At 40.5% G+C, this 26,380-nt stretch overlaps 1 protein-coding gene across 1 annotated transcript in view; it reads right to left on the bottom strand.

Annotated features, from left to right (window-relative positions):
* LOC107566828 (anoctamin-1) overlaps window positions 1-26,380 on the bottom strand; it is a 61,646-nt gene that overhangs the window by 20,722 nt on the left and 14,544 nt on the right. Inside the window, exons 3-22 of the mRNA XM_016252375.1 lie at window positions 16,605-16,703; window positions 16,358-16,509; window positions 15,723-15,777; window positions 15,564-15,615; window positions 15,298-15,353; window positions 15,053-15,094; window positions 14,303-14,367; window positions 14,099-14,233; window positions 12,807-12,967; window positions 11,134-11,216; window positions 11,012-11,023; window positions 10,665-10,736; window positions 10,306-10,380; window positions 5,628-5,829; window positions 5,342-5,453; window positions 5,128-5,185; window positions 4,945-5,045; window positions 4,694-4,836; window positions 3,994-4,146; window positions 1,165-1,217 (exon numbers count right to left, since the gene is read on the bottom strand). Of these exons, the coding sequence (XP_016107861.1) occupies window positions 1,165-1,217; window positions 3,994-4,146; window positions 4,694-4,836; window positions 4,945-5,045; window positions 5,128-5,185; window positions 5,342-5,453; window positions 5,628-5,829; window positions 10,306-10,380; window positions 10,665-10,736; window positions 11,012-11,023; window positions 11,134-11,216; window positions 12,807-12,967; window positions 14,099-14,233; window positions 14,303-14,367; window positions 15,053-15,094; window positions 15,298-15,353; window positions 15,564-15,615; window positions 15,723-15,777; window positions 16,358-16,509; window positions 16,605-16,703 (1,881 nt within the window). The remainder of the gene's footprint in view (window positions 1-1,164; window positions 1,218-3,993; window positions 4,147-4,693; window positions 4,837-4,944; window positions 5,046-5,127; window positions 5,186-5,341; window positions 5,454-5,627; window positions 5,830-10,305; window positions 10,381-10,664; window positions 10,737-11,011; window positions 11,024-11,133; window positions 11,217-12,806; window positions 12,968-14,098; window positions 14,234-14,302; window positions 14,368-15,052; window positions 15,095-15,297; window positions 15,354-15,563; window positions 15,616-15,722; window positions 15,778-16,357; window positions 16,510-16,604; window positions 16,704-26,380) is intronic.

Below are 26,380 nucleotides of genomic sequence, written 5' to 3'. Positions count from 1 at the left end.
GGGAACACTTCCCATAACACCCGATGTACTTGCTACATCGTTAGAAGAATGGCATCTATGCTAATATTAGTCTGTTTCTTTCTTATTCCGAGGTCACCGTAGCCATCAGATCCAGTCTGTATCCAGATCAGATGGTGAATGCAGTCACCCGGATCCAGTACATATCCAGCCAAGATGGTGGATCAGGACCTAGAGATGACCTGGACAACCCTGAATGTCCTGAATGTGGACAACTAGATGAGCCCCAAAGACAGATCCCCAGTAAAGACCTTGTCTCAGATGGCCACCGGGACAAGACCACAGGAATCAGTTGAGTCCTCTGCACAATGTGACTTTGCTGCAGCCTGGAATTGAACTGCTGGTTTCGTCTGGCCAGAAGAGAACTGGCCCCCGACTGAGCCTGGTTTTTCCCATGGTTTTTTCTCCATTCTGTCACCGATGGAGTTTTGGTTCCTTGCCGCTGTCGCCTCTGGCTTGCTTAGTTGGGGACACTTCATTTCCAGCGATATCGTTGACTTGATTGCAAATGATTGCAAAGATACTATTTAAACAGAACTGAGCTGGATGATGACATCACTGTGATGAACTGCCTTTAACTGAAAAATTAGTGTTTACTATTGTCATTTTGCATTATTGACACACTATTTTCCTGTTTAATGCTGTAAAGTTGCTTTGACACAATCTGTATTGTTAAAAGCGCTATATAAATAAATAAACTGACAATCATCAGCTACAGTACAATCACTTTTGCGATGTGGCTTTGTGTTTGCCAAGGGCTATCTTTGGCTCTGATGTTAGCTTGACAATAGCTTGTCAGTTCTTCAGAAGCTCAATGGTCACTGCTACATGAATCCAAAGACTGCTTCCAATATTTTCAAACAGGACGGAAGTTCTAGTGCTACGATTTCTAGTTTTTTTAATGGCATTAACTCAGTGTGGAATTGAGGCACTACAGGGTTGGATTTGACATGCAAATTTGCAGTGTTGACCAATAAGAAGTCACTTGAATTAGCAGTGAACTCTGACTGAGCAATGTCTGCTCAGACACTTGTTTATAATGGTACTGTTAAAGAATATAAAGTGCTGGGGGAAAAAAGAGGTGGAAATTCACAGTTCAAAGGTAAATGTGACAGCTAGTGATATTACATTATTAGACACACTTACATTGACAATAACTGCCACTTTTGCGACTCCTCTTAGAATATTATACCAGATTCCTGTAAAGACATCATGAGGAACACAATTAGTTTATGAGGATTTTTAGGTAAACCTGTTAAAATACACCCAACAGATGATGCAAAACAATTATTAATTTTATGGAAAGATTTGCAGGAATATTACAACTGCAGATACATGAAACTCAATATATTCTAAATATTCCATGATTTTCTCAAACTGGAGGACAAGTTCAAAAGATTTTCAATGGTAGTGGACAGTAATGCTGATCACAGAGCTTAAACTATATGGAAGAAAAATAGACAAATGTCTTTGAAACAAAAAAGCATGTTGAATTGCACTAACTGAAAAAATAATGCATTTACAGTGCTTTGTATTTTCAGGGTTTACATTTTTAGGTTCTGAAATTTAACAGTTGTTTATTTAAACTGTGAATATTTCAATTAAAATCATTTCGCACACATTTTCATAATTTAAAATTTATTCATTCATATTCACCTTCCAGAGTTCACTTTCAAAATAATCTGTTTAATAAAAATACAATGTGTAATATTTGACAGGCAATTTTCCGTCCACTTTATTTCACTTTACAAATTTGCTTCCACAGATGCAGTGGTTCAAATTTGGCAAAAAAAAAAAAATTCATCATTGCACATCCGGGAACTGCAGTGTTAGCAGTAGAGTACAGATTAGGGGTGTAACGGTACATGTATTCGTCCCGTACCGTAACGGTTCGGTTCATGCAGTCAGATGATGAATACAGTCAGTGCGATCAATCCAGATTCAGGAACCGTCACAACAGGAAAGAGCAGAAGAAGAGATGATCTGCGCACCAACCCAAAACAAGAACAGAGAGTTCATGTTCAGATGGCATTCAAGAGCTCGAAGAACCGCCTGCTTGTTTTAAATCAGCAGTGTGGGAAAGTTTCGGTTGACCGGCTATAAATCTGAGCCGGTTTTTATTTTGGCTGATCTCTGTTCCAGAATTGCACACAAACGGCATTGAAATCAAAATGTAATTTGTGTGGAATTTTTATGAAGTCTGTAAAGAGGAGAAAATACTGTACCAGGCAGTCATGGTGCTCGAGGAAGACAAATATGTGGGGGGTTACATGAATGTATCTCTGAGAGGAACTGATCGTCTTCAGAAATGGGATTTTCTTTTCCTCTTACCTCCATATAATGCATATTAAAGTATTGTTGATAAGTGCAGCGCTGCTTTGTTTACAGCGCTAACCAAGGAAACTCTATATCGCTGTTGTTCCATAGGCGCCACCTGCTGTCAGAGAATGCATTTGTGTTAAGTGTTTTCTTTTATGGGAAACGTACTGTATTCTGGTTTCATCTGCGTTTCGGTTGACCGGCTATAAATCTGAGCCGGTTTTTATTTTGGCTGATCTCTGTTCCAGAATTGCACACAAACGGCATTGAAATCAAAATGTAATTTGTGTGGAATTTTTATGAAGTCTGTAAAGAGGAGAAAATACTGTACCAGGCAGTCATGGTGCTCGAGGAAGACAAATATGTGGGGGGTTACATGAATGTATCTCTGAGAGGAACTGATCGTCTTCAGAAATGGGATTTTCTTTTCCTCTTACCTCCATATAATGCATATTAAAGTAGTGTTGATAAGTGCAGCGCTGCTTTGTTTACAGCGCTAACCAAGGAAACTCTATATCGCTGTTGTTCCATAGGTGCCACCTGCTGTCAGAGAATGCATTTGTGTTAAGTGTTTTCTTTTATGGGAAACGTACTGTATTCTGGTTTCATCTGCTTGCCTGTTTATAGTTTGCATCATCAGTAAGGTGTATTCTGAGTTTGGTCTTTTAATAGCTATCATGTTAGTCCACTGAACTGTATGAAGCATTTTCCTTGTAACAGATTTCTGAGGGAAATCGCGTGAAACCTTGCACGTTACGTTTATATTCTGAGTACATCTGCTTGCCTGTATAGTTTGCATCATCAGTAAGGTGAGATCTGAGGTCTTGTTTACATCACTGTATTAGTTCATTGAGGCATGCATCCTTGGAGAATCCTGGAGTGTGAGGTCAGAGGGAAACCCCAGTATTACAACTCAGCATCACACAAGCCATGATATAAAGTTAAAACTAAGCAACCGAAAACAATATGTCTTAGATGTAATGTTAATTTTGTATATAAGCGTTGAACAAAATAGCATTTTTTAGCATCAATAGAGCATCAAAATAGCATCAGTTTTTGTGAATGAATGACTTGCTCTACCTGTTGCTTTGGACTCCATCAGCGCCCGCCTGCGCCACCTGCTGGTGAGCGACTAACAGCAGATGTAGATCATGCATCGGTACTCTACTGCTATTCCTGCAGTTCCCGGATGTGCAATGCTGAATTTTCTGCTGAATTTGAACCACTGAAATTGTGGAAGCGAATTTGTAAAGTGAAATAAAATGGACTGAAAATTGCCTGTCGAATATTGTACATCGTATTTTTAAACAGATTGAATATTTCGGAAGTGAACTCTGGAAGGAGAATATGAATTATTGCATTTTTAATTATGAAAATGTGAAATGTTTTGAATTGAAATATTCACAGGTTAAATAAACAACTGTTAAATTTCAGTCCCTAAAAATGCAAACCCTGAAAATGGAAGGCATGAAAATGCAAGCACTGTTAATGCAATGCATTATTTTTTTTCAGTTAGTACAATTCAACGTGCTTTTTTGTTTCAAAGACTTTTGCCTTTAATTTTCTTCCACAAAACTAAGGCAGGGTTATTTATTTGAGTTTTATTATATGATGTAATAACTGTGAGAAGTGAAAGCTGACAGTGTAAATACGGACCTATGTCTTTGCCTCTGGCTGCATCTGGTCTTCTGAGTTCTGCCACAAACTTCTTGGCATCAAGACGGATTTCAATGATGTTGTTCAGGAGGGCAAACAGAGGCGCCAGTGGGAAAGATGCCACAAAGAGAGTCACAAAGCCAAACTGGATTACTGCAGGAATGGAAGCACAATAATTCATTAATAATTAATGAATTAATTTGGCAAAACAAGACTACCTGTCTACCTTCTTTGTAAGGAGTAAAACATCTGAAAATTGTTTAGTAAAAAAAAGACTAGCCTAAACTTTCTTTGTTGGCCATTGGTTGTGACTGGTTTGGACTTTGGCATATTTTCAGTCAATTTACAATTTTCCAGATTTGGTAAAGACATTACGTTATTATATTATAGCTGTAGTTAATAGTTCAAGAGTTGGTTTCACAATTTATCAAAGTACACAGTAAAAAAGTTGGAACCTGAATTTTTAAGAATTTCCCCCTACTTATCTTAATAAAAGAGTCACCCACGATATTAATAATAAAAATAATAATGTTGAAATATGCTAAGGTTACACGTAAGTAAATGGCTTTTGAACCAATCAAATACAAATTTTAAACTCAGTGAATACAACTGTACCAATGAAATGGTATGAAGACAAGTAATGAACAATTTATCTCTTATGATGATTTTGTTTGGTTTAGGAGTGTGTAAAAACACTCACTCATCTCCATGTATTCGGGCGTGAGGCCACCAAAGGGCTCCAGGAAATGATCCGTCTCATAACGCTGTAACTTCTTCTCATTTTCCTCTTCCTGGAAAGAGCCTCTCTTGGATTTAATGTATCTGATCAGCTTCTTCAGTTTACTGCAGTAAAGCAAATAAGACTCAAAGCACGCAAACACAATACGCTTTCAACGTGTCGCTTGTGATCGCTCAAACAGTGGTGTGTGTGTGGGTCAGCGTGACACTCACGGGACGCCGATCTCAAACAGGTTGTTCTGGATGAGCTGTTTGCCGAGCATTGTGATGCTGAGCTGAATGCAGAGCTCCATGAGACAGCCGCCGTGAGCGCACTGAGCAAACACATCAAACCATCACGTCAGCTGCTGCAATCAATCCCTTCATCAGAGAACTCATGTGTTTCTGTTTTCATACCTCCTCCATCCGATAGGACTCAAACACATAGAGATAGCTTCCCGGACGCCCCCCGAGTCTGAATGGGAACACAGTTAGTCATTCATGTTTAGTATGAACTTGACAATACTTTCATTAATTCATCAATTCTGAATGTAAATGAACAGACAAAATCACATGGCGCTTTCCTCTAAGGTTGTGTGAGATAAAACTGGTCTGGATATGTATTACCCCCCTGCCTCTAAAAAATGCAATGTATATGATGGGAGTGAACGCATTCACGAACTTGAGGATGAAAGTTTTGAAGATCAGCCTTTCTTCAAAGCTCTTGTCCGTTTTAGGAACCTCTGAGGAGACAACCATAACACAAATGCTTGATATTCACACGTTATATTTTACACATGACTGAAAGAAGTAAACGTCAAAGATCAACAGCACTAAGTCAGTCTGAATGTCATCATATATCAATGATCAATATCAAATCAATGATGAGCATAGCTCTACTAAATACAACAACTGACCGAGAATAGTGAGCCAACGTGCGACGGCGCCGTACACTTCATCCAGAATGAGAATAACCACCAGGTTTATGATGGCCGCTGTGGTTTTAACCGTCAGTCTGACATTGGAGCGGGTCATGGGGTTTGAGCTCATAGCCAGAGCGGCTTTGGTTGAGATCCGGTATAAAATCACACCAAATACAATAGCAAACGTCACACCGATCTGTAAAATAGCGAGGGATGCACTTAATTTGGCTGACAGATCTTTGAACCCAAAGTACAACCAGATAAACACCATTAAGACAGCTGTGAAAAACAAGATGAAATATTAAAAAGATATGCCTTTAAATGAAGCCATGATATGATGAAGATATAAGTATAGGAACTTAATTGACTTTAAATTTAGTTTGGAAAGATTTAAAAAGCTGAAGAACACATTTATTTGAAGAAAAAAGTCAGATTAATTACTGAAGGCATTGTTCATTTATTGAATAGGTTATGTTCTCAGCAAAGTCCCACAGGCAGAATATAAAAGTGACTATGAATCGTTCAGTGCATTATCAACACAGATCACATTGCTTTGTTAATTTAAATGGAAATCTTCTGCTATTGTATCAAAAGTTTCAATAACATAAAAATAAAAGTTTTTTTTAAATGAGAAACACGGGCAGATTAATCTTTGTATGTATGATGTATGATAAAGGTACAGTAGATAAAAGGTATGTAAACCTTTAATATATAGTAACATGTGGACAAGAGGCTTCCTGTAGCTGCCGATCAGATTATTGTTGTTGTTGAGGAGCTGGAGGCGTTTTGGCATTCTCCTCAGTACTAAATTATTTCTGTTCGTGTGTATTTTTAGGATGTCCCAAAAGCTTCAGTATTTGACCGTAAGGTCGTGATTCTGGGCCAGTGTTTGAACAGAGGATGCCTGGACATTTTGCTAAAGAACTTTCTGACTGCTTGATGGATCAAAGAACAAGCAAACTAGTTATCTGGAATCTGGATCACCTTAGAAACATTAATGGATGTTGGATTCAATAACATTAATGGATAATGGACACAAGAATAAACAGCAATATAGAAAAATAAAGATTCAGGTTTCAGTGGGCAACAAGAATTTAACACTTGGTTGCATACATTTAAATGACAAATGAAACATATGGGGGAAAAAAACACCAATACTGAAATTTTATAAACCTAGTAATGATACCAGTATTACCAATATTTGGTACCTGATGCTTCCAAACACTCCTGTGCATAATTGTGTTTGCACAAAGGTTTCAACGTACACTGTGAGTTTGCACTGAACTGAAATGACTGCCAGGGGTCAGTCAGAAGTGAAAACAGTATTTAAATGTGGTATCACATCTGAAATGGCAATGATTTACAGTGTTTTGTCAAAAAAGATCTGTTCATTAAGTCAGGGAGTGTACATGAAGAGTAATAGAACTGCCACTTATTTTATTACATGTAAAATGTTGCATTGTTCTTAATTTGATTACTTAAATGGAATGCTGCAGTGTTTATTATTGATGATTTATCCATGCATATCTTTTTTTTTTTAATACATGTGCTCTCATAATCTTTAATCAAAACAGTTTCCCATCCACCCAGTGGGCACCTTGATATCAATTCGACGTCAAATGTTAGACAAGACTTGATCAAGATGCTGTAACATCATTTAAAATTCAGTTTGGACGGCAATTTCTTCCAAATAGGAAGTTAATCCCACGCTGAAGTTGGTTTAATGTATATGTAGGCCAATATGTTTGACATTTAATTTACACCAAATCAACATCATGTCAAGTTTAGACGTCAGTTTGATTTGCATATTTGACCTGTTATTTGACGTCAGTTTTGATGTCAATTGCTTGTCTTTTCAACACTAATTGCCCACTGGACAGGGAATAATAATCTGGGACAATAAGCGCCCCCCGCCAGCAGCCTGTCACTCACGTGAGATCACAGCCGGAGAAAACCACAATGATCCAGAGATCCAATCAATTCCCAATGGACAAAATCACATCCTGTCCTACTTTTTTTTCTCATTTAAGAAGCCATTTCATTCAGATATACTTAAAAATACCAATTTCCATTGCATGCCAACAATGTTTACACTTTGAAGAATAGATGCTAATCTAAATTTTATAAACCTAGTAATGATACCAGTATTACCAATATTTGGTACCTGATGCTTCCAAACACTCCTGTGCATAATTGTGTTTGCACAAAGGTTTCAACGTACACTGTGAGTTTGCACTGAACTGAAATGACTGCCAGGGGTCAGTCAGGAGTGAAAACAGTATTTAAATGTGGTATCACATCTGAAATGGCAATGATTTACAGTGTTTTGTCAAAAAAGATCTGTTCATTAAGTCAGGGAGTGTACATGAAGAGTAATAGAACTGCCACTTATTTTATTACATGTAAAATGTTGCATTGTTCTTAATTTGATTACTTAAATGGAATGCTGCAGTGTTTATTATTGATGATTTATCCATGCATATCTTTTTTTTTTTAATACATGTGCTCTCATAATCTTTAATCAAAACAGTTTCCCATCCACCCAGTGGGCACCTTGATATCAATTCGACGTCAAATGTTAGACAAGACTTGATCAAGATGCTGTAACATCATTTAAAATTCAGTTTGGACGGCAATTTCTTCCAGTGGTAATTGGGTGAAAATAGGAAGTTAATCCCACGCTGAAGTTGGTTTAATGTATATGTAGGCCAATATGTTTGACATTCAATTTACACCAAATCAACATCATGTCAAGTTTAGACGTCAGTTTGATTTGCATATTTGACCTGTTATTTGACGTCAGTTTTGATGTCAATTGCTTGTCTTTTCAACACTAATTGCCCACTGGACAGGGAATAATAATCTGGGACAATAAGCGCTCCCCGCCAGCAGCCTGTCACTCACGTGAGATCACAGCCGGAGAAAACCACAATGATCCAGAGATCCAATCAATTCCCAATGGACAAAATCACATCCTGTCCTACTTTTTTTTCTCATTTAAGAAGCCATTTCATTCAGATATACTTAAAAATACCAATTTCCATTGCATGCCAACAATGTTTACACTTTGAAGAATAGATGCTAATCTTTTCTTATAATTGTCATTATTATTAATTATTATAATTATACTTTTTACTTTAATTTCTATACAAAATTTTTATTTGCAAATAGTTAAAACAGTTAAATAACGGAATAGTTCCAATAATTTTTGTACCAAGAACCGTAAAATTTTACTGCTGTTGGTACTGACTACTGAAATTTTGGTATTACGACAGCACTAGTGCAGAGAGTAATATTGTGAGATATTATTACAATTTAAAATAGCTGTATCCTATGTGAATATACTGTAAAATGTCATTTATTCCCGATGATCATTACTCCAGTCTTCAGTGTCACATGATCTTCAGAAATCATTCTAATATGCTGATTTGCTGCTCAAGAAACATTTATGCTGCTTAATATTTTTTTGGAAACATAATTTTTATTGTCATTTTTGATCAATTTGATGCTTCCTTGCTGAATAAAAGTTTTGAACTGTAATATATATAGACCACATGTACCCTTTTAAGCATGGTGCCCACTACAGTAGACAGATGTATTTTTGGTGAACAGCAACAAACCCATTAATAATACCTGATGTTTTTTTAAAATATATATTATTCTTTTGAAAAGTATATTTTTACCTGTCTGAATCTCCTGGAATAAAAGACAGAGGTAGATATTCCAGAGGTAGCTGATGCTTCACCATTTTCCTCAGCCATGTTGAATTTATGTTGTCATAGATAAAGAAAACAATGACATATACAGAGGACAGTCATATAAAATGATGGGTAAGGGTCAAAGGTCATCACCCATGATGGTTTGGATGGTTAAAATGGATTTTAAAGATCTGTCCACTCTAGTTGAAACCATGCATCAGAGGGTTACGTGAAATCATGATGTCTGCCTGTGCCAAATGTATTTATGCAAACATATTCATATTCAAACCCAGTGGGCAATTGATGTTGAAAAGACATCAAACTGACGTCAAATATGCAAATCAAACTGACATCAAAATCTTGACATGATGTTGATTTGGTGTAAATTAAATGCCAAACATATTGACCTATATATACATTAAACCAACTTCAGTGTGGGATTAACTTCCAATTTTCATCCAATTACCACTGGAAGAAATTGTTGCCCAAACTGAATTGAACTGAATTAAAATGATGTTACAGCATCTTGATCAAGTCTTGACTAATATTTGACATTAAATTGATATCAAGGTGCCCACTGGGCATGCTCATATATGGATTGAATATGAATATGAGATAATTTACAATATGTTTTCATTTGTTAGCGTTAGTTAACTACATTAGTTAACATGAACTAACAATTAACAATGCTTTTAGAGCATTTATTCATAGTTAATGCTGATTACAGCATTTACATTTTTTTAAATCAAATGTTGTATCTGTTAACATTAGTTAATGCACTGTGAAGTGTGACCTAACATGAACAACGTAATTATAGCTATAAAACTAACATAACGATTAAGAAATGCTGTAAAAATAAGTTCCTCATTGTTAGTTTATATTAGCTAATGCATTAACTAATGTTAACAAATAAGACTTTATGGTAATGTGTTGTCAGATATATGAATTCATATGCTGGCGTAAGACAGCCTTACCATTAAAAGCATCATGATGAGGTTTGTCATATATGCAGGAAATCTGTCTCTACATGTCAGCTTTTCTTTCTCTGGCTAAAGAATAAGAAAAAAAATAAGTGCAAAACACATTAGGGATGACAGAGGAGTATTTTTTGTGTTGGCAAGGTCAGGAAACTTTTAATTTTAGTAAGTCTATGGTTACAAATATTTCAGCAAATCTATAACAACTAAATTAAATTGAAATTAAAATTAAATTGAAACAATAAAAGCACTATAAAATATTGGTTTATTTTGGCAATATATATTGTTTCAAAGCAGCTTCAACGAAATATAGTAAACAGCATAATATTTATAGCAAAAACAATATACAGTGTCACCTTCTGTGATTTATGGTCTTTCTTCAGTGATTTCTGCATGACTCTGAATTCATATTCGGCTCGCGGGTGATCCTGACAAAAACAATTGACAATCTATAATGACAAAACTGACACAAGAACAGAGCAAAAGAAAGAAAGAAAAACAAAGGGAGTGAGGGAGGAAGGAAGGAAAGAAGAAAGCAAGATAGTTTTTTTCTTTTTTAGGTGAGTGTTTCTAAGACATTTCAGCACATGCTAGAGTTCCTGTGAAAGACTTGAGAGGAGAGTTTGGAATAGTGGATGAAAAGACAGCTGGGAATGCTGGTCAGAGATCAGAGCTGATGAAAAGAGTCTGAATATGTTCAAACCTTCAGTGCTTCCTACACACACCAGGGGAAGAAGAGGATGACAGCATTAAATGACAGACTAGTGAGATGACTTCCAGTGATGATGTGTCATGTGTTAATGTGAGAGTGTCATGTGATCAGACCTCCTCGTCCTCAAACCCTGTGAGATCCCACTCGTAGTTGAGACGCATCTGCCGCCGCTTCCAATGCTCCATGAAGAACGCCGCTGAAACACACAAGACTGCATTAATAACACTGACAGGAGGAAATGAACTCCATTACACTTCTGACCCACACCTGAGAAACCATTAGGAGGAAAGGTGCTAAATGTAGCAGAATGTAATCAAATATTAACGTTTTAATTATAAAGATGATTAATAATCGCGTGTAAATGATGGGAGCAGCTAAATCAGTCTATGCGTGCAGCAGACTTTCACACATTGGCTAAATTCATGGATGAGAATTGAAATAAAAGTCATGATGGCACTCAGAATGGGAGGTTTGTTTTCCTGCTGTGTTTTTCATCCATTCAAGGGACCAAAAGCAGAACAAATGAAGATTTCTGGCCATGGCTCTTTAAAGGTACAGGGGTGTAGCTTTAAGACACCTACACAAACCTACAATGCTTTACAATGCATCTTTGCATTTATACTTGTAAAAGAGCAACAGCTGTCATACGTCTCTTGCAAACAGATGGAAACACAGTAAATCTTGTGTGTGAACTTCTGCCCCCCAAACAGAGCCAAAGTCAGTGACTTCCTGTCCAAATCCCTCAGCAGACGACACAGAACAGAACTGAGAAACGTTATGGAAACCAGTTTAAATGGAGTCACACAGACACACAGGAAACAGCCAAACAGATGATAAAAACGACAAGATGAACAGATGTTTAGTTTAGGACAGAGAGAACGAAGAGATATAGAGACGGCGCACTGGAAGAATAATGCCTTGAAAGAAAGACAGTCAGTTCGGCTCTCGATTCTCAAACTAACACAAAATTCAAATTCACTAAATAGTGGCTGCACAGCATTCAGCCAAAGAAATTGCTACTCAACATAATTAAGCTAGTTACACCTGTAATGCAATATACTCAACTGTCTCTAGAACACAGAAAATGAATGACAGTCACTACAACATGATGAATTTAAAACACTGACTCTTTTAAACAGTAGCTAATATTCACTATACAGCGGTTAGTTCAATCCTTGAATTTGCGAATATTATGTCTTTAACTACTATTTACTTCCATAAAAAATTTGGTGCCACTTCATTTTACAGTAACATTGTTATGTATGTTAGATGTACTTAATAATGGCAAATTATACATAATCACAAACAGCTGACCCTAAACCAAGTCCTGTAGTAAGTCCGTGTTGTTAATTAATATTACTCATTACCTTATGTGTGTAATTATACTGTAAGACACTGTAAACCTGTACATAAAATGAAGTGTAATCTAATATTTTTATACAGCATACACAGTTTACACTGCTGCTGAACCTCAACCCTAAACCTATCCGTACATCTACAGCTACACCTACCCAACCTCAGCATCAGCAAACACATATCTGCCAAGGGTTTGGAGAACAGCATGTATGTACACAAGAAATATTTAACTACATATGCATTTAACACCTGATCTTCAGTCCACTTTCAGTATTGAGTGTGTGCTGTCGTCTAATTTGCCAAATGAGTTGAGGAAACCGTGTGCTTAAAAATGCAGACAGCCCAAACAAATACACAACACTATGAGCAGCTGCTGCACAGATTGAGGAGCAGAAATTAGATCTCGTGATGTTGGCAGGGATGATCTCACCCCACAGTGCCATGAAGATAGAGAAGAAGACAGTTGCAGGGTTATCAAACAGATGACTGGCCCGGGCCGTCCCACACGCTATGCTCAGGTTCCAGTAACTGCACACACGGTCACACAGCGGACACATGGTGATGTTCTTCCACTGGTCACAGATCTCCATACTGCCAAACACAAGAAGTTTGTGTGTAACTATACACATAACTACCCCATTTGGCATGAACGAAGCACCCAAACTGATTAAGAGATTAATTTATGGTAAATTTACAACCCTGTAACGACTGTGGAGTTTTTTTTTATAACATACTTTAATGAGTTTTTATTTAATTCTTTTAATTTTCTAAAGGTTAAGTAACTCTTCTCACTGACCATCTAAAAAGAAGCCAGTTTCAAGCCTTATTTTGTGCCATTTCATGGAAAGTATCAACTAACATTAGTTTCTTCTGCACTCACATTATAAAGCATAATTTTACTGTCAGTGAAACTAAAATTAAACCATTTTCATGCTTTCATTAGAGTAGATGATGATCATTATTCTTATCAGTTCTACCCCAAAATTCATCCTCAAAAATGAGTTGTAGTTCTGTATAAAAACTGCAGAGACGGCTCCAACAGGCCCTTTTCAGACTGTCACAATATCCTGACAGTGACAAACTCCAGAGGGACTTTCAGACAGATGTTTGGTTTTATATGCTCTTTCTCAAAGTATGAACTTCCTCTTTAAAAGTTTGAGGGTTTATACTCAGAATGGGGGGCTCATACTTTATTACCCAACAGTATTTTTTGCCGTCACAAAGAAAACTGTTATACAACTGTAGACGTGAGACATGAGTTAATAGTATTTTCAGTGACTAAAATAGACCTTGTCAAAGATGCTTTGAGGAACTACACTCTAAAATTGTCTTGGGTCATTTTATTAGGGTATTTTCACAACGTTGGGTTGTTTTGTGTAACCCACTGCTGGGTTACGTTTCACTCACAGTAGAAATGGTGCACCACCTCACAAACTACCCAGCCCACTGGGTTCTAGTAACTGCTGGTTTGCTAAACTCGATAAAAGTGGATCTGTTTGTCAATGGTCATTTTGTCTCCTGTCCAAACAAAATAAAGTAACCATTTTGCTTCTGAAATCTAATATGTCATTTTCTGTTTGAGAGTAATTACACTTTTTATGATCACAATGATAATCCTGAAAGCTGCGTAGCTTTCTTTTAGTGTTGATAATAATACATGCATATGCGATTGTTTCTTGTACTTTAAATTTTACCTAAACGTTTTGTTTTGTGTCCACTGACCTCGGAATGTCGTCATCAACAGTAACACATCCATAGAGGAACACAATGACCCCTACTAAGGAAGCAGGGATCAGCATCTGGGTGTAAACGCCAAGCCAAGCAAAGTATAGACCGATCTTCTCTCCGAAGTACTTCCTGTAAGATAAGTGAGAGATGTTACTAATGAACCTACAACACTGAAACATCAGAGAGTTTGAGATTTACCTGATTAAACCAATGGGCTGGTACTTATAAAAGACACTGTAGCTGGCCCACTCTTCATACAAGAGCTGAAATAAATGCAACAACATGATGAAACACCTCATTCATCAGCACTCATCTTCACCTCCAGACTGAAGCTATTCTCTGTGCTACTCTCAAACAACACTGCTGTCTTTTCAGCTGCACACATTCAGTCCTTTCATAGTTTTTGCTGTGTGCATCAGGTCATTGGCCTGATGGGAAATAAAATGTTCCCTGAGCTCTGAACTGTGACGGCAGCTCACTCAATATCCTCAGCAGGTCAAAGTTGGCCTAATATAGATAGTGGTTTACAATCCTGGTCCTGGGAAGCAGCTCATGTTGTTTGTCTTCATCATTAACCGCACCTGATTCAGACCGTCAGCTCATTAGGAAAAAGCTTCATGAACTGAAGCAAGCATTGGTCTTGATCTGTGCTCCATTTGATTTTGGCCAGTGAGATCAGCATTAGTTCTAGACCACAAATGGTTTGGGGTTTTGTCACAGGCATGACATTAAGTTAACTTTTTTTCTGAACTAGCTTCACTAACCATGCTAGTAGCTGTGGGTTTCTCTCCATTACTATGGTATCATCGTTGTTCACTTCTTATCCAGTTGCTTAATAGCAGAAATCATCTGATACTGTTTCAAGTCTCAATCTTTTTTTTTTTTTTTGGCAAATTCTCATTCACACAGAAGACACTTCACAGAGGTATAGACAGAATAATAACTTACCTTTCTGTCATTTGGCTCAGCGTTTTCCCCACCAACATCACCCTGTAAGGAAAGAAAACATCATATATTGTGAAAAATTGTAACGCTAATAAAAGATTTGCATCCATTAATCAAACAAGAAGTTGGACAACTGCTCTGTATTTACAACTAGATAAGTCACTAAAACAATGCAACAATGTTGATCAGTTCTGATAGCTTAAGATCCATAGAAAGAGTTCAACAGCAGTATAGTGATGGATACTTACATCATGTAATGGATAGACAGCCAAATAAACACCACTCCCAAGCAGACTAGTTATACCTGAACAACGTGTGAAAATGATATGCTGGATTATTCCTTCAAGTACAGTTTTGCTGTCAATGATGCAAATTAATTGGGCATAAAATTGAATATTAAAGGGTATGGAACACATTTCTAGCAAAGCGCTGTAACTTAAGTTAAAGGGGTTCTATTTATTTTTAAAAAAATAAAATTTCAAATTTCAATTGTATAGACAAAGCAATAGCCTACCAATGCTAAATTTAGCTTTTGTGCACTTGGTTCGCTTCAAAACTTCAAATACCTAGAATAATACATATAATAAAACTTTGAATTCATGTAATGGTCAAAATATTCAAATGATATAATATGGCACTAATACTGTATATTTGACAAATACTTTATACTTACTAATGAACTTCTTGTTTTACTGTCAAAAAAGGAATCTTTGTCAGACAAATCAAACCTGTAATGATGAAAGTTCACAAGTACATTTTTCAATACATTTTTGCATACGTCCAATGTTTCAATAAGTTCCTACTATTAAGGCCCACTCACACAAATCATATGTGAAAAAGTCATTCTAAATACCTAAACAAAAGTGAAATACACTTTGGCCATTAACTTGCTGGAACCATTGCTAAAATGTAACTATTTGAAATCTGTAATGAAAACATACCAAGTGGTGACTTCAAAACTGAGGTACATACTGAACTGTCATTTTTGTGTACCGTTACACACATAATATCTATCATTTCAGTGCCCCCCTCATTTTAAGATGAAACTGAAGTATATTTTTTGGGAATTTCTTAGTTTGCATGAAGGGGTCCAAAGAGATGCGCTGTTCAATTTTAAAATCATGTATTGAAAATAGCATTCAGTGTGAATAGGCCTTTATGTTTTTGAAAGTTGAGTATAATGAAATTGTAACATTGATTCAGCCATGTGAAGGTCCCAAATCACCTGAATGTCTAACAGTACATGTAACAGACATTTAGATTTGTTTCATGCTTGAGAATGGATGTTGTTGTGAAGCTGACACTAACAGATGCTGCTTTTCCCTGGAGAACGGGTACGAGAGGTGCTTCAATTTCTGTGTCCTGTTCTCTTCTAAGTTTGGATGAAGAGGATCTGTTAGTTTGCTGATGAACGCGTTGATCTTTTCCATTACGCCACTGCTGTGCTTCACTTCATACACCTAAAGTAAGAGCACAGCATCACATTTACTCATCACACCTCTGCTTCACACACAGCAGCTGTGTATGTTCCTCTGGACTGTTAGACGAACATTACTTTTTTTGTAGGCATCTTCAGTTTCATGAACTCAGCCTCTCGACAGAGAATGCTCCATGGAGCATGAATCTTCACAAAGCCCACACCGGGAGTCTTGGTCTGAAAATACAGAAAAGATGTTAAAGTAAACACATCGGTGTACTGGATTTCATTATGTTGTCATGCAGGTAGAATCTCTATTTAGCACAACGTGCCTGGGACCGAAGGAATTTGTTTCTGCAACTTTCACACACCCCTTTGAGCTGGTTGCCTGTACTTCACTGTTAGAGCATTGAACAAGCAACACCACGCTCATCCCTGCAAATACAGGGACAGTCCTTCTGAAATTGGGAAACATGACATTAATTCCATTCATGCTGGAGCTTTCGATTTTGGAGCTCACCGTTTCTTAATGCAGTACAGAGCAGTGTCTGCAGCACTAGTCAGAATCTCCAGTGTCAGGGTTTTTTTTTTAATTTTTATATATAACACTATATTACCAGTGCACCGGAAACATGACATTAATTCCATTCATGCTGGAGCTTTCGATTTTGGAGCTCACCGTTTCTTAATGCAGTACAGAGCAGTGTCTGCAGCACTAGTCAGAATCTCCAGTGTCAGGGTTTTTTTTTTTAATTTTTATATATAACACTATATTACCAGTGCACCACAAATCTGCAAATAATCTGATTCTAAGCATTTATTTATCATTCAAACTGATGGAAACTGATAAAATAATTAGACTTAAAATATTTCTTATCCTTTGGATAACATTAGCAAATACAGCCTTTGTGTTTCCGTTAAAATGACGAATAGTTTCCGCCAGTATGTGGAGTGTGACGTGATTCGTGATGTGGTTCCTGATGTTGAAGGTGATCCTGCGGACCGGGCAGAGCATGTGCATGGGCTACTGGTTGTTGTGGTCTTCTGTCACCATTAAAAGGCTTGACTAAACTGTTCTCTCGTGTTGGCGATTCATTGCATCTCATCTACACACTACTCAGCTGATGAAAATCAAGATGTAAGCCAAGGCAAATACACACAGAGCACCGAAGCAATGGTCTCTCACAAAAGTTGAGACTATGAATTCATTTGAGAACTGGCATCAGAACCTTGTCTACATGTTATCTTTGGACACTGAGTTTGCTCCCTTTCTAGTTGAAGGCACGCGCTGGGAAAAGAAGTCGAGGGCTTCACCATTCAGAGGTTTTACCAATGATGACGACGATGTTCCCATCAATGGCGCACGCACCAACAAAAGGTCAGCATGACTGAGCTTATGCTGGGGCAGATCACTAACTACTGCCCAGTTATTTCCCAAAATACTATTGTTAAGAACTCTACCTGCATTGATCACATATGACAGACTATCAGACTACATTATGGATTCCAGTCAACTGGTGCACATTTCATTGACTTTGCTGCTATTAAACTTGAGTCTAATGAAGGACCAGAGGATTTGTACCAGAGATGAATGGCTTTTGATGAGGATAATTTACTACGCAGAGACTCACGGAGGTGAAGTCATTGTAGAGGATGAGTAGCTCTCCCCCACAATAGAAAGCATCATTGTCCTTACTTGGCTTCGTCTTATACACAGCGATTTGCCAAAGCTTGTAAAGCAGAGATATGGCACGGAGCTGCGGTCACGCACTCTTTCATCCATCAAACCAGAGATATCTCAGGCCCTGTGTTCGCTACTGGATGAGCTACAGTCATCAGAGGATGCCAGAGCCATGCGTTCGGCCATGTCTAACACTCCGAGACAGAAGCTTGCATAGCTAGGTCGGTCCAGGAAGTCCTGCGCACTTTGTAAAGAGGCTCACAGACTGGACAATCACTTCCTCAGTAAGTGCCCTTTTCTGCCTCCTCCAGACAGAGCTTTAATCGCTAGGTGTGGCAAGTTGCTGGGTGGGTCTGGAGTCTGGGTACTATTCGCGCTAGTTCGCACTGCATTGCAACATTGGCTTCGTGTACCCCCCTGCGACTGTTAGTGGCCTACGGTCCTTCAATGGGGCGTATAAAGTTCTAGCACGTGTTCTTAAGGGTTGTGCGTCGATCCTTGCCCCCTTCGACAACATGGTGACTGGTGGTGAGCCGACGGCTGCGATTGTGTAGTCAGATGAGCTCCTCCAGTGTTTTCACAGGGCCCAAAAGGTGTTATCCACTAGTTGTGCTGTGATGATACCGCAACCTGGTGATCAGCTTTGGATCGTCACTGATGGTGCTCTCAGGGATCCAGGGCTGGGGTAAACAATGTATGTTACATGGGGGGACATTTCAGCTCTAAGCTTCATAAAAATCCGATCAATTGGCTTCCGTGTGAGATTGAAGCCCTGGCTATAGCCGCTGCCCTGAAGCATTTTGGTCCATATATTATCCAGTCATCACAGAAGGTGTGTGTGCTTACTGACAGTAAACAATGCGTGGAGACCTTTGAGAAGCTATGTAGGGGGGAATTTTCTGCGAGCCCGCGTGTTACTACTTTCTTGTCGACTGCAAGCCGCCTTCAGGTCACTGTTTATCATATTGCTGGGGCTGCTATTCTCCCTTCAGATTATGCTAGTCACAATGCTGCACAATATGACAGTCCCACATGTCAAATTTGGAGCTTCGTCTGTGAATCCATGGTCTCTGTCGTGTGCCGTACTGATGTTGCCGACATCTTGAAGGGAGCTCAAAAGGTACCCCTCGGTAGATCACCCCTCGGCTCACCAGTTGAGACTTATCGTCGGCCGGTACTTCTACGCACTGGACTTGGAGTCGGCCATCCAGCTTACCACTAAGGGTTGTCACCAATGTGCTGCACTGGCGAAGTCTCCAGTGTTCACAGTGGACCAGTCCAGCTGTGATCCACCTGAGACGGTTGGGTCTACCTTTGCAACTGACGTACTTAAACGTGAGCATCAGCTCATCCTAGTCGTTTGTGAGTGCGTGACAGCCTTCACATCTGCTTTGTTAATTGATGGCGAGCGAAAGGAGAAGTTGCGGGATGGTATTGTATGCTTGTGTACTGGCCTTCGTCCGCTCGATGGCCCCTTTGCTGTAGTTAAACCCGACCCAGCACCAGGTTTTTCAGCAATGGCCAAGGACACAGTGCTTGCTCAATACAGGCTGGCCATTGAGGTAGGCGATACTAAAAATGTCAAGAAAAATCCTGTGGCCGAGAAGGCTATCCAGGAGCTACAGGGCAAGATTTTGCAACTAGAACCACACTGTGAGGTCGTCACCCCCTTGATATTGTCTGTAGCTGTCGCTCGGTTAAATATTCAGTCATGTGGCGTGTCAGCCCATGAGAATTTGTTGCAGCGTGATCGGTTCTCTCTCGAACAGTTACCGGTGCATGACTGGGAACTGAATGCGCTGCAGCACGCACAACACCTGACTAACCACCCCCACAGTGTTAAGGCGAAAGCACCACTGAGTCAGGATGCTCCTAGCACTGATATTAGCTCTGGCGACCTTGTATAGTAACCGTAATAAGTCTCGGGCTAGAAAGCAGATACATTGTGCTCAGTTCAGATGGGATGTGGTGTAATTTCCGCAAGTTTACGGGTTCCCAATTGTGGCGTGCTTCTTATAGGGTTCACTTAGCTGACTGTTACAAAGTTGACTCTTTCCCAAGTGTCGCAGGTCATTGCGAAGATGGTGCAGCGTCTGAGAGTGAAGACAAGTGCGAAGTGCCACTTATGGCTCCCCCGAGTGATCCTGATATCCCTCTGGTGATAGCGACACCTGCTTCACCCCCTAGGTTTGATGGCAGCGGATGCCAGGAGGGTAGGACTGTGTCCCCATCGTGTTTGGTGGAAGTCTCGCACCATGAGTTGGTCTTCCTCTCAGCTGTCCCGGTGCAGACTCCTCGGCGGGCAGTATAATTACCCAATGATAAAACTGCGAGAGAAAGTATTGAAATACATATTTTCCTCCCATCTCGTATTTAATCTTTAATTCTTTTTTAATTCTTTAAATCTCTAATTCTATTTAATTCTTTAGGGGTTCTGTAGTACACGTCATTTTCTTTCCAAAAACGGTATTGTGATGCGGCAGATTGCAGGGGGAGGGGGAGGAAGAATCACGATGCCGGCTCAACATCGTGATATCTATCAGCCATCGGCGATGGACGATGACATCGTCTATCGGCCCAACCCTAACCTCTAGTTTTGTTTTCCTCCAGCTGTGCTCCATTTTTCGGGCTGCTCTCTTTAAGGCGCGAGTGTGCTCATTATACCACGGTGTCAGACTGTTTTCTTTCATCTTCTTTAAGTGTAAAGGAGCAACCGTATCTAAAGTGCTAGAAAAGAGAGAGTCAATAGTTTCTGTTACACCATCAAGTTTTTCTGAGTTATTGGATATGCTGAGGAACTGAAACAAGTCAGGAAGATTATTTACAAAGTAGTCTTTTGTTGTAGAATTGACGGTTCTACCATATTTGTAACAAGGAGTTGAGTTTGCAGCTTTAGCTTTATGAAGTATACACGAGACTAAATAATGATCCGAGATATCATCACTCTGCTGCATAATTTCAACACCATCAACATCATTTCCATGTGACAGTATTAAATATAGAGTATGATTTCGACAATGAGTAGGTCCTGAGACGTGTTGTCTAACCCCAATAGAGTTCAGAATGTCTATAAATGCTGATCCCAATGCATCTTTTTCATTATCAACATGGATATTAAAATCTCCAACAATTAAGACTTTATCTGCAGCCAGCACTAACTCAGATAGAAAATCAGCAAATTCTTTGATAAAGTCTGAATGGTGCCCTGTTTGCAGTAGCCAGTACAAACATCACAGGGGATTTTTCATTAATACTTGTTCTTCTGGATAATGTTATATGAAGCACCATTACTTCAAACAAATAATATTTGAAACCAGACTTCTGAGAAATACTGAAAATATTGCTTTAAATTGTAGCAACACCTCCCCCTTTACCTTTTGGACGTGGCTCATGTTTATAACAGTAATCTTGAGGAGTAGACACATAAAATAATGCAGTCATCTGGTTTTAGCCAGGTTTTATGATCTGTGAATATATTTACAAAAAGCGCTTTTGTAGAAAGGGATCTAATATTCATTAAGCCAAGCTTTATCATTTGTTCATCTGTATTATATCTGCTTTTTATTTGTTAAACATCAATTAAATTGTTACCCTTAAATTGTTTTGGATGTTTTTTTGTATTTTCTAGTTCAGGGAGCAGACACAGTCTCTATAGTGTGATATCTAGGTGAAAGAGTCGCTATGTGCTGAGAATTAACTGATTTCTGTGATGTGAGGCGGCTAGCAGATGGTCGGTTTAGCCAGTCTGTCTGTTTCCTGACCTGGGCCCCAGTTAGTCAAGTACAAACTCTAAGGGTGCTTTCACACCTGGCCCGTTGTTTCGGAACCTGGCACGTTTCCCCCCTTAGCTCGGTTTGTTTGGGCATATGTGAACACGGCAATTGCGCTCAGATCCACGCCAAAAAAATCGGTCCGAGATCGCCTGAACGAGGTGGTCTCGGCTCGGTTGAAAACGAACTCTGGAGCGGTTCAGTTGTAGTGCAAAAGCAATCCGATCCAACGGACCAACGAACCAGGCTATATCATTGCTCTTCTTCGTAGTAGGGGCATTTTAAAAAATGTTTTCCCGATGAATCCTGGACTCCTGCTCAAAATTATGAATTAATATAACGACAGCTACAAAAAAAATCCCCAACAATAAGCCCACGAAGCTGTTGTCATTCCATCCTGACGGATGACATGCGTGACAGCTCAGTGGAATCCCGGAAAATAAACCGTGGAACTTTGACCAATGAGAGAACAGTTTACTCACACGTGACCTGTATTAACAAATTTGGTCCATTTAGAAACTTTGCCGTGTGAAAGCGAACCCCACCAAGAATAAAAAGCAACATTGTAATAATTTTAATCCCTTTTTCGGAACAAAACAATCGATCTACAGGTGTGAAAGCACCCTAAGACTATGTGCCATATTTCTAGACAGAAGAGCGGCACCACCACAGGAGGGATAAAGACCATCTCTTTTCAACAGGTCAGGTCTGCCCCAAAAACTCTCCAATTGTCTATAAAACCTATGTTAATCTGCGGGCACCACTTAGACATCCAGCCATTGAGTGATGACAGTCTGCTATGTATCTCGTCACCACGGTAAGCAGGGAGGGGACCAGAGCATATTACAGTGTCTGACATCGAACTTGCAAGTTCACACACCTCTTTAATGTTATTGTTAGTGATCTCCGACTGGCAAAATCGGACATCATAAGTGCCGACGTGAATAATAATCTTACTAAATTTACGTTTAGCATTAGCCAGCACTTTTAAATTTGCCAAGGTTAACATTGGAATATGGTGGCTGGTGTCTCTATTTTCACCTTCTGTACAATAGAATGTCTAGGTTACTTGTGTAACCCTCGTTCCCTGAAGGAGGGAACGGAGACGTTACGTCAGTGACTGACGAATTGGGATCTCGCCCGAGAGCCCAATCACCTTCGAGTGTTAACTAAACAAGCCAATGACAGTTGGCATGCGTGCTTCGCCACGCGCACCCCGCCCCGCAGCGCGGGTATAAAAGGAGAGCGCGTGCAAACGCACATCAGTTTTTCGCTGAGGAGCCGAGACTACGTGCCCCGGCCGTACAGCGGTGGTACAGCAACTGTGGCAACGGAACGTAACGTCTCCGTTCCCTCCTTCAGGGAACGAGGGTTACACAAGTAACCTAGACGTTCCCATTCAGTCAGTCACGTTCAACGTTACGTCAGTGACTGACGAATTGGGATCCGTATGGAAAACGCCACTATTGCGGACCCCCTCCAGTGCCCTGCGGAAGCCGGCAAGCCCCCCCACACCAGCTGGGGCGGAAGAGAGGACAGCGGCTAGGCAGAGGTGACCGCCACTGCTGTTCCATACAGTGGTGCATTGGATAACACTGGGAAAGCGTACCCAGTTGGGACGCTACGGAAGCCACATCCCGCACATAGGAGGTAACATGTGGAATTACACATATGGACTGGCCCAGGGCAGTACTACATATGGAAGTCTCTGCGGTAGACTCAACCCACCTGGGGTGAGATCACTACACTGCAGAGATGGCAGTGAACGACTGCCAGGGAAAGACACGGGCTCACCGAGAGGGGAGCCGTACCGTGGAAGAATACACATGTGGGATCACCCGAAGGGGGAATCACTACACACGGGCACCTAGCCCAGCACAAGGGCTGACCTTGGGCATGCACACGAGTGCTGAGCCTGGCGTCTGGCGCTCCGCCACGCCTGACCGCCGAGGGTGCGGGAGGAACTCCACCAGGGTTCGCCATGGGGAACTGAATGAGGAGCACAAGAGCGCACGTATCCGGTCCGTAGAGGGGAATGGCGCAGCAAGCGTGATCGACACCGAGCAGGTCCGGTGTTACTGCCTACCTGAGGCGAGTACACGAGAGGACACGGGCTCTACACGGAGATTATAGAATCTCGCAAACGTGTTAGGCGTCGCCCAGCCGGCAGCTCTACAGATGTCTGCTATCGAGGCGCCCCGCGCCAATGCCCAAGAAGATGCCACTCCTCTCGTAGAGTGAGCTCTCACTCCGAGGGGGCATGGTAAACGTTGGGCCTGGTATGCCAAGACTATAGCCTCCACTAACCAGTGGGCAAGTCTTTGTTTGGAGACAGCCTTTCCCTTCTGCTGACCTCCAAAGCAGACAAAGAGCTGGTCTGAGGTCCTGAAGCTCCGCGTACGGTCCACGTAAATGCGCAAAGCGCGAACGGGACAGAGCAGAGCGATGGCTGGGTCTGCCTCCTCCCGGGGCAGCGCTTGCAAGTTCACCACCTGATCCCTGAAAGGCGTGGTGGGAACTTTGGGCACATATCCGGGCCGGGGTCTCAGGACAACGTGAGAGTTACCCGTCCCGAATTCTAGGCACGAATCGTCAACCGAGAATGCCTGCAGGTCCCCTACCCTCTTGACCGAGGCCAAAGCGGTGAGGAGCGCTGTCTTTAATGACAGAACCTTAAGCTCTACTGACTGCAGAGGCTCGAAGGGCTCCTCCTTCAGGGCCATGAGGACCGAGGGGAGATCCCAAGAGGGTAACAGGTGAGGGCGCGGAGGATTCAGCCTCCTTGCCCCTCTGAGAAACCTGATGATCAGGTCGTGCTTCCCTAGAGACTTACCGTCTACTGCATCGTGATGTGCGGCAATGGCGGCAACATACACTTTCAGGGTGGAGGGAGACAGCCTTCGCTCCAAGCCATCCTGCAGGAAAGAAAGCACGACTGCGATCGGGCATCTACGGGGGTGGGACCGAAGGAATTTGTTTCTGCAACTTTCACACACCCCTTTGAGCTGGTTGCCTGTACTTCACTGTTAGAGCATTGAACAAGCAACACCACGCTCATCCCTGCAAATACAGGGACAGTCCTTCTGAAATTTGGAAACATGACATTAATTCCATTCATGCTGGAGCTTTCGATTTTGGAGCTCACCGTTTCTTAATGCAGTACAGAGCAGTGTCTGCAGCACTAGTCAGAATCTCCAGTGTCAGGGTTTTTTTTTTAAATTTTTATATATAACACTATATTACCAGTGCACCACAAATCTGCAAATAATCTGATTCTAAGCATTTATTTATCATTCAAACTGATGGAAACTGATAAAATAATTAGACTTAAAATATTTCTTATCCTTTGGATAACATTAGCAAATACAGCCTTTGTGTTTCCGTTAAAATGACGAATAGTTTCCGCCAGTATGTGGAGTGTGACGTGATTCGTGATGTGGTTCCTGATGTTGAAGGTGATCCTGCGGACCGGGCAGAGCATGTGCATGGGCTACTGGTTGTTGTGGTCTTCTGTCACCATTAAAAGGCTTGACTAAACTGTTCTCTCGTGTTGGCGATTCATTGCATCTCATCTACACACTACTCAGCTGATGAAAATCAAGATGTAAGCCAAGGCAAATACACACAGAGCACCGAAGCAATGGTCTCTCACAAAAGTTGAGACTATGAATTCATTTGAGAACTGGCATCAGAACCTTGTCTACATGTTATCTTTGGACACTGAGTTTGCTCCCTTTCTAGTTGAAGGCACGCGCTGGGAAAAGAAGTCGAGGGCTTCACCATTCAGAGGTTTTACCAATGATGACGACGATGTTCCCATCAATGGCGCACGCACCAACAAAAGGTCAGCATGACTGAGCTTATGCTGGGGCAGATCACTAACTACTGCCCAGTTATTTCCCAAAATACTATTGTTAAGAACTCTACCTGCATTGATCACATATGACAGACTATCAGACTACATTATGGATTCCAGTCAACTGGTGCACATTTCATTGACTTTGCTGCTATTAAACTTGAGTCTAATGAAGGACCAGAGGATTTGTACCAGAGATGAATGGCTTTTGATGAGGATAATTTACTACGCAGAGACTCACGGAGGTGAAGTCATTGTAGAGGATGAGTAGCTCTCCCCCACAATAGAAAGCATCATTGTCCTTACTTGGCTTCGTCTTATACACAGCGATTTGCCAAAGCTTGTAAAGCAGAGATATGGCACGGAGCTGCGGTCACGCACTCTTTCATCCATCAAACCAGAGATATCTCAGGCCCTGTGTTCGCTACTGGATGAGCTACAGTCATCAGAGGATGCCAGAGCCATGCGTTCGGCCATGTCTAACACTCCGAGACAGAAGCTTGCATAGCTAGGTCGGTCCAGGAAGTCCTGCGCACTTTGTAAAGAGGCTCACAGACTGGACAATCACTTCCTCAGTAAGTGCCCTTTTCTGCCTCCTCCAGACAGA

The sequence above is a fragment of the Sinocyclocheilus grahami genome, unplaced genomic scaffold, assembly GCF_001515645.1.
Source record: "Sinocyclocheilus grahami isolate Dianchi unplaced genomic scaffold, SAMN03320097.WGS_v1.1 scaffold1103.1, whole genome shotgun sequence".
Lineage (NCBI taxonomy): Eukaryota > Metazoa > Chordata > Actinopteri > Cypriniformes > Cyprinidae > Sinocyclocheilus > Sinocyclocheilus grahami.
The sequence above is the reverse complement of the archived record's forward strand: the minus strand, read 5'-3'. Positions and strand labels throughout refer to the sequence as shown.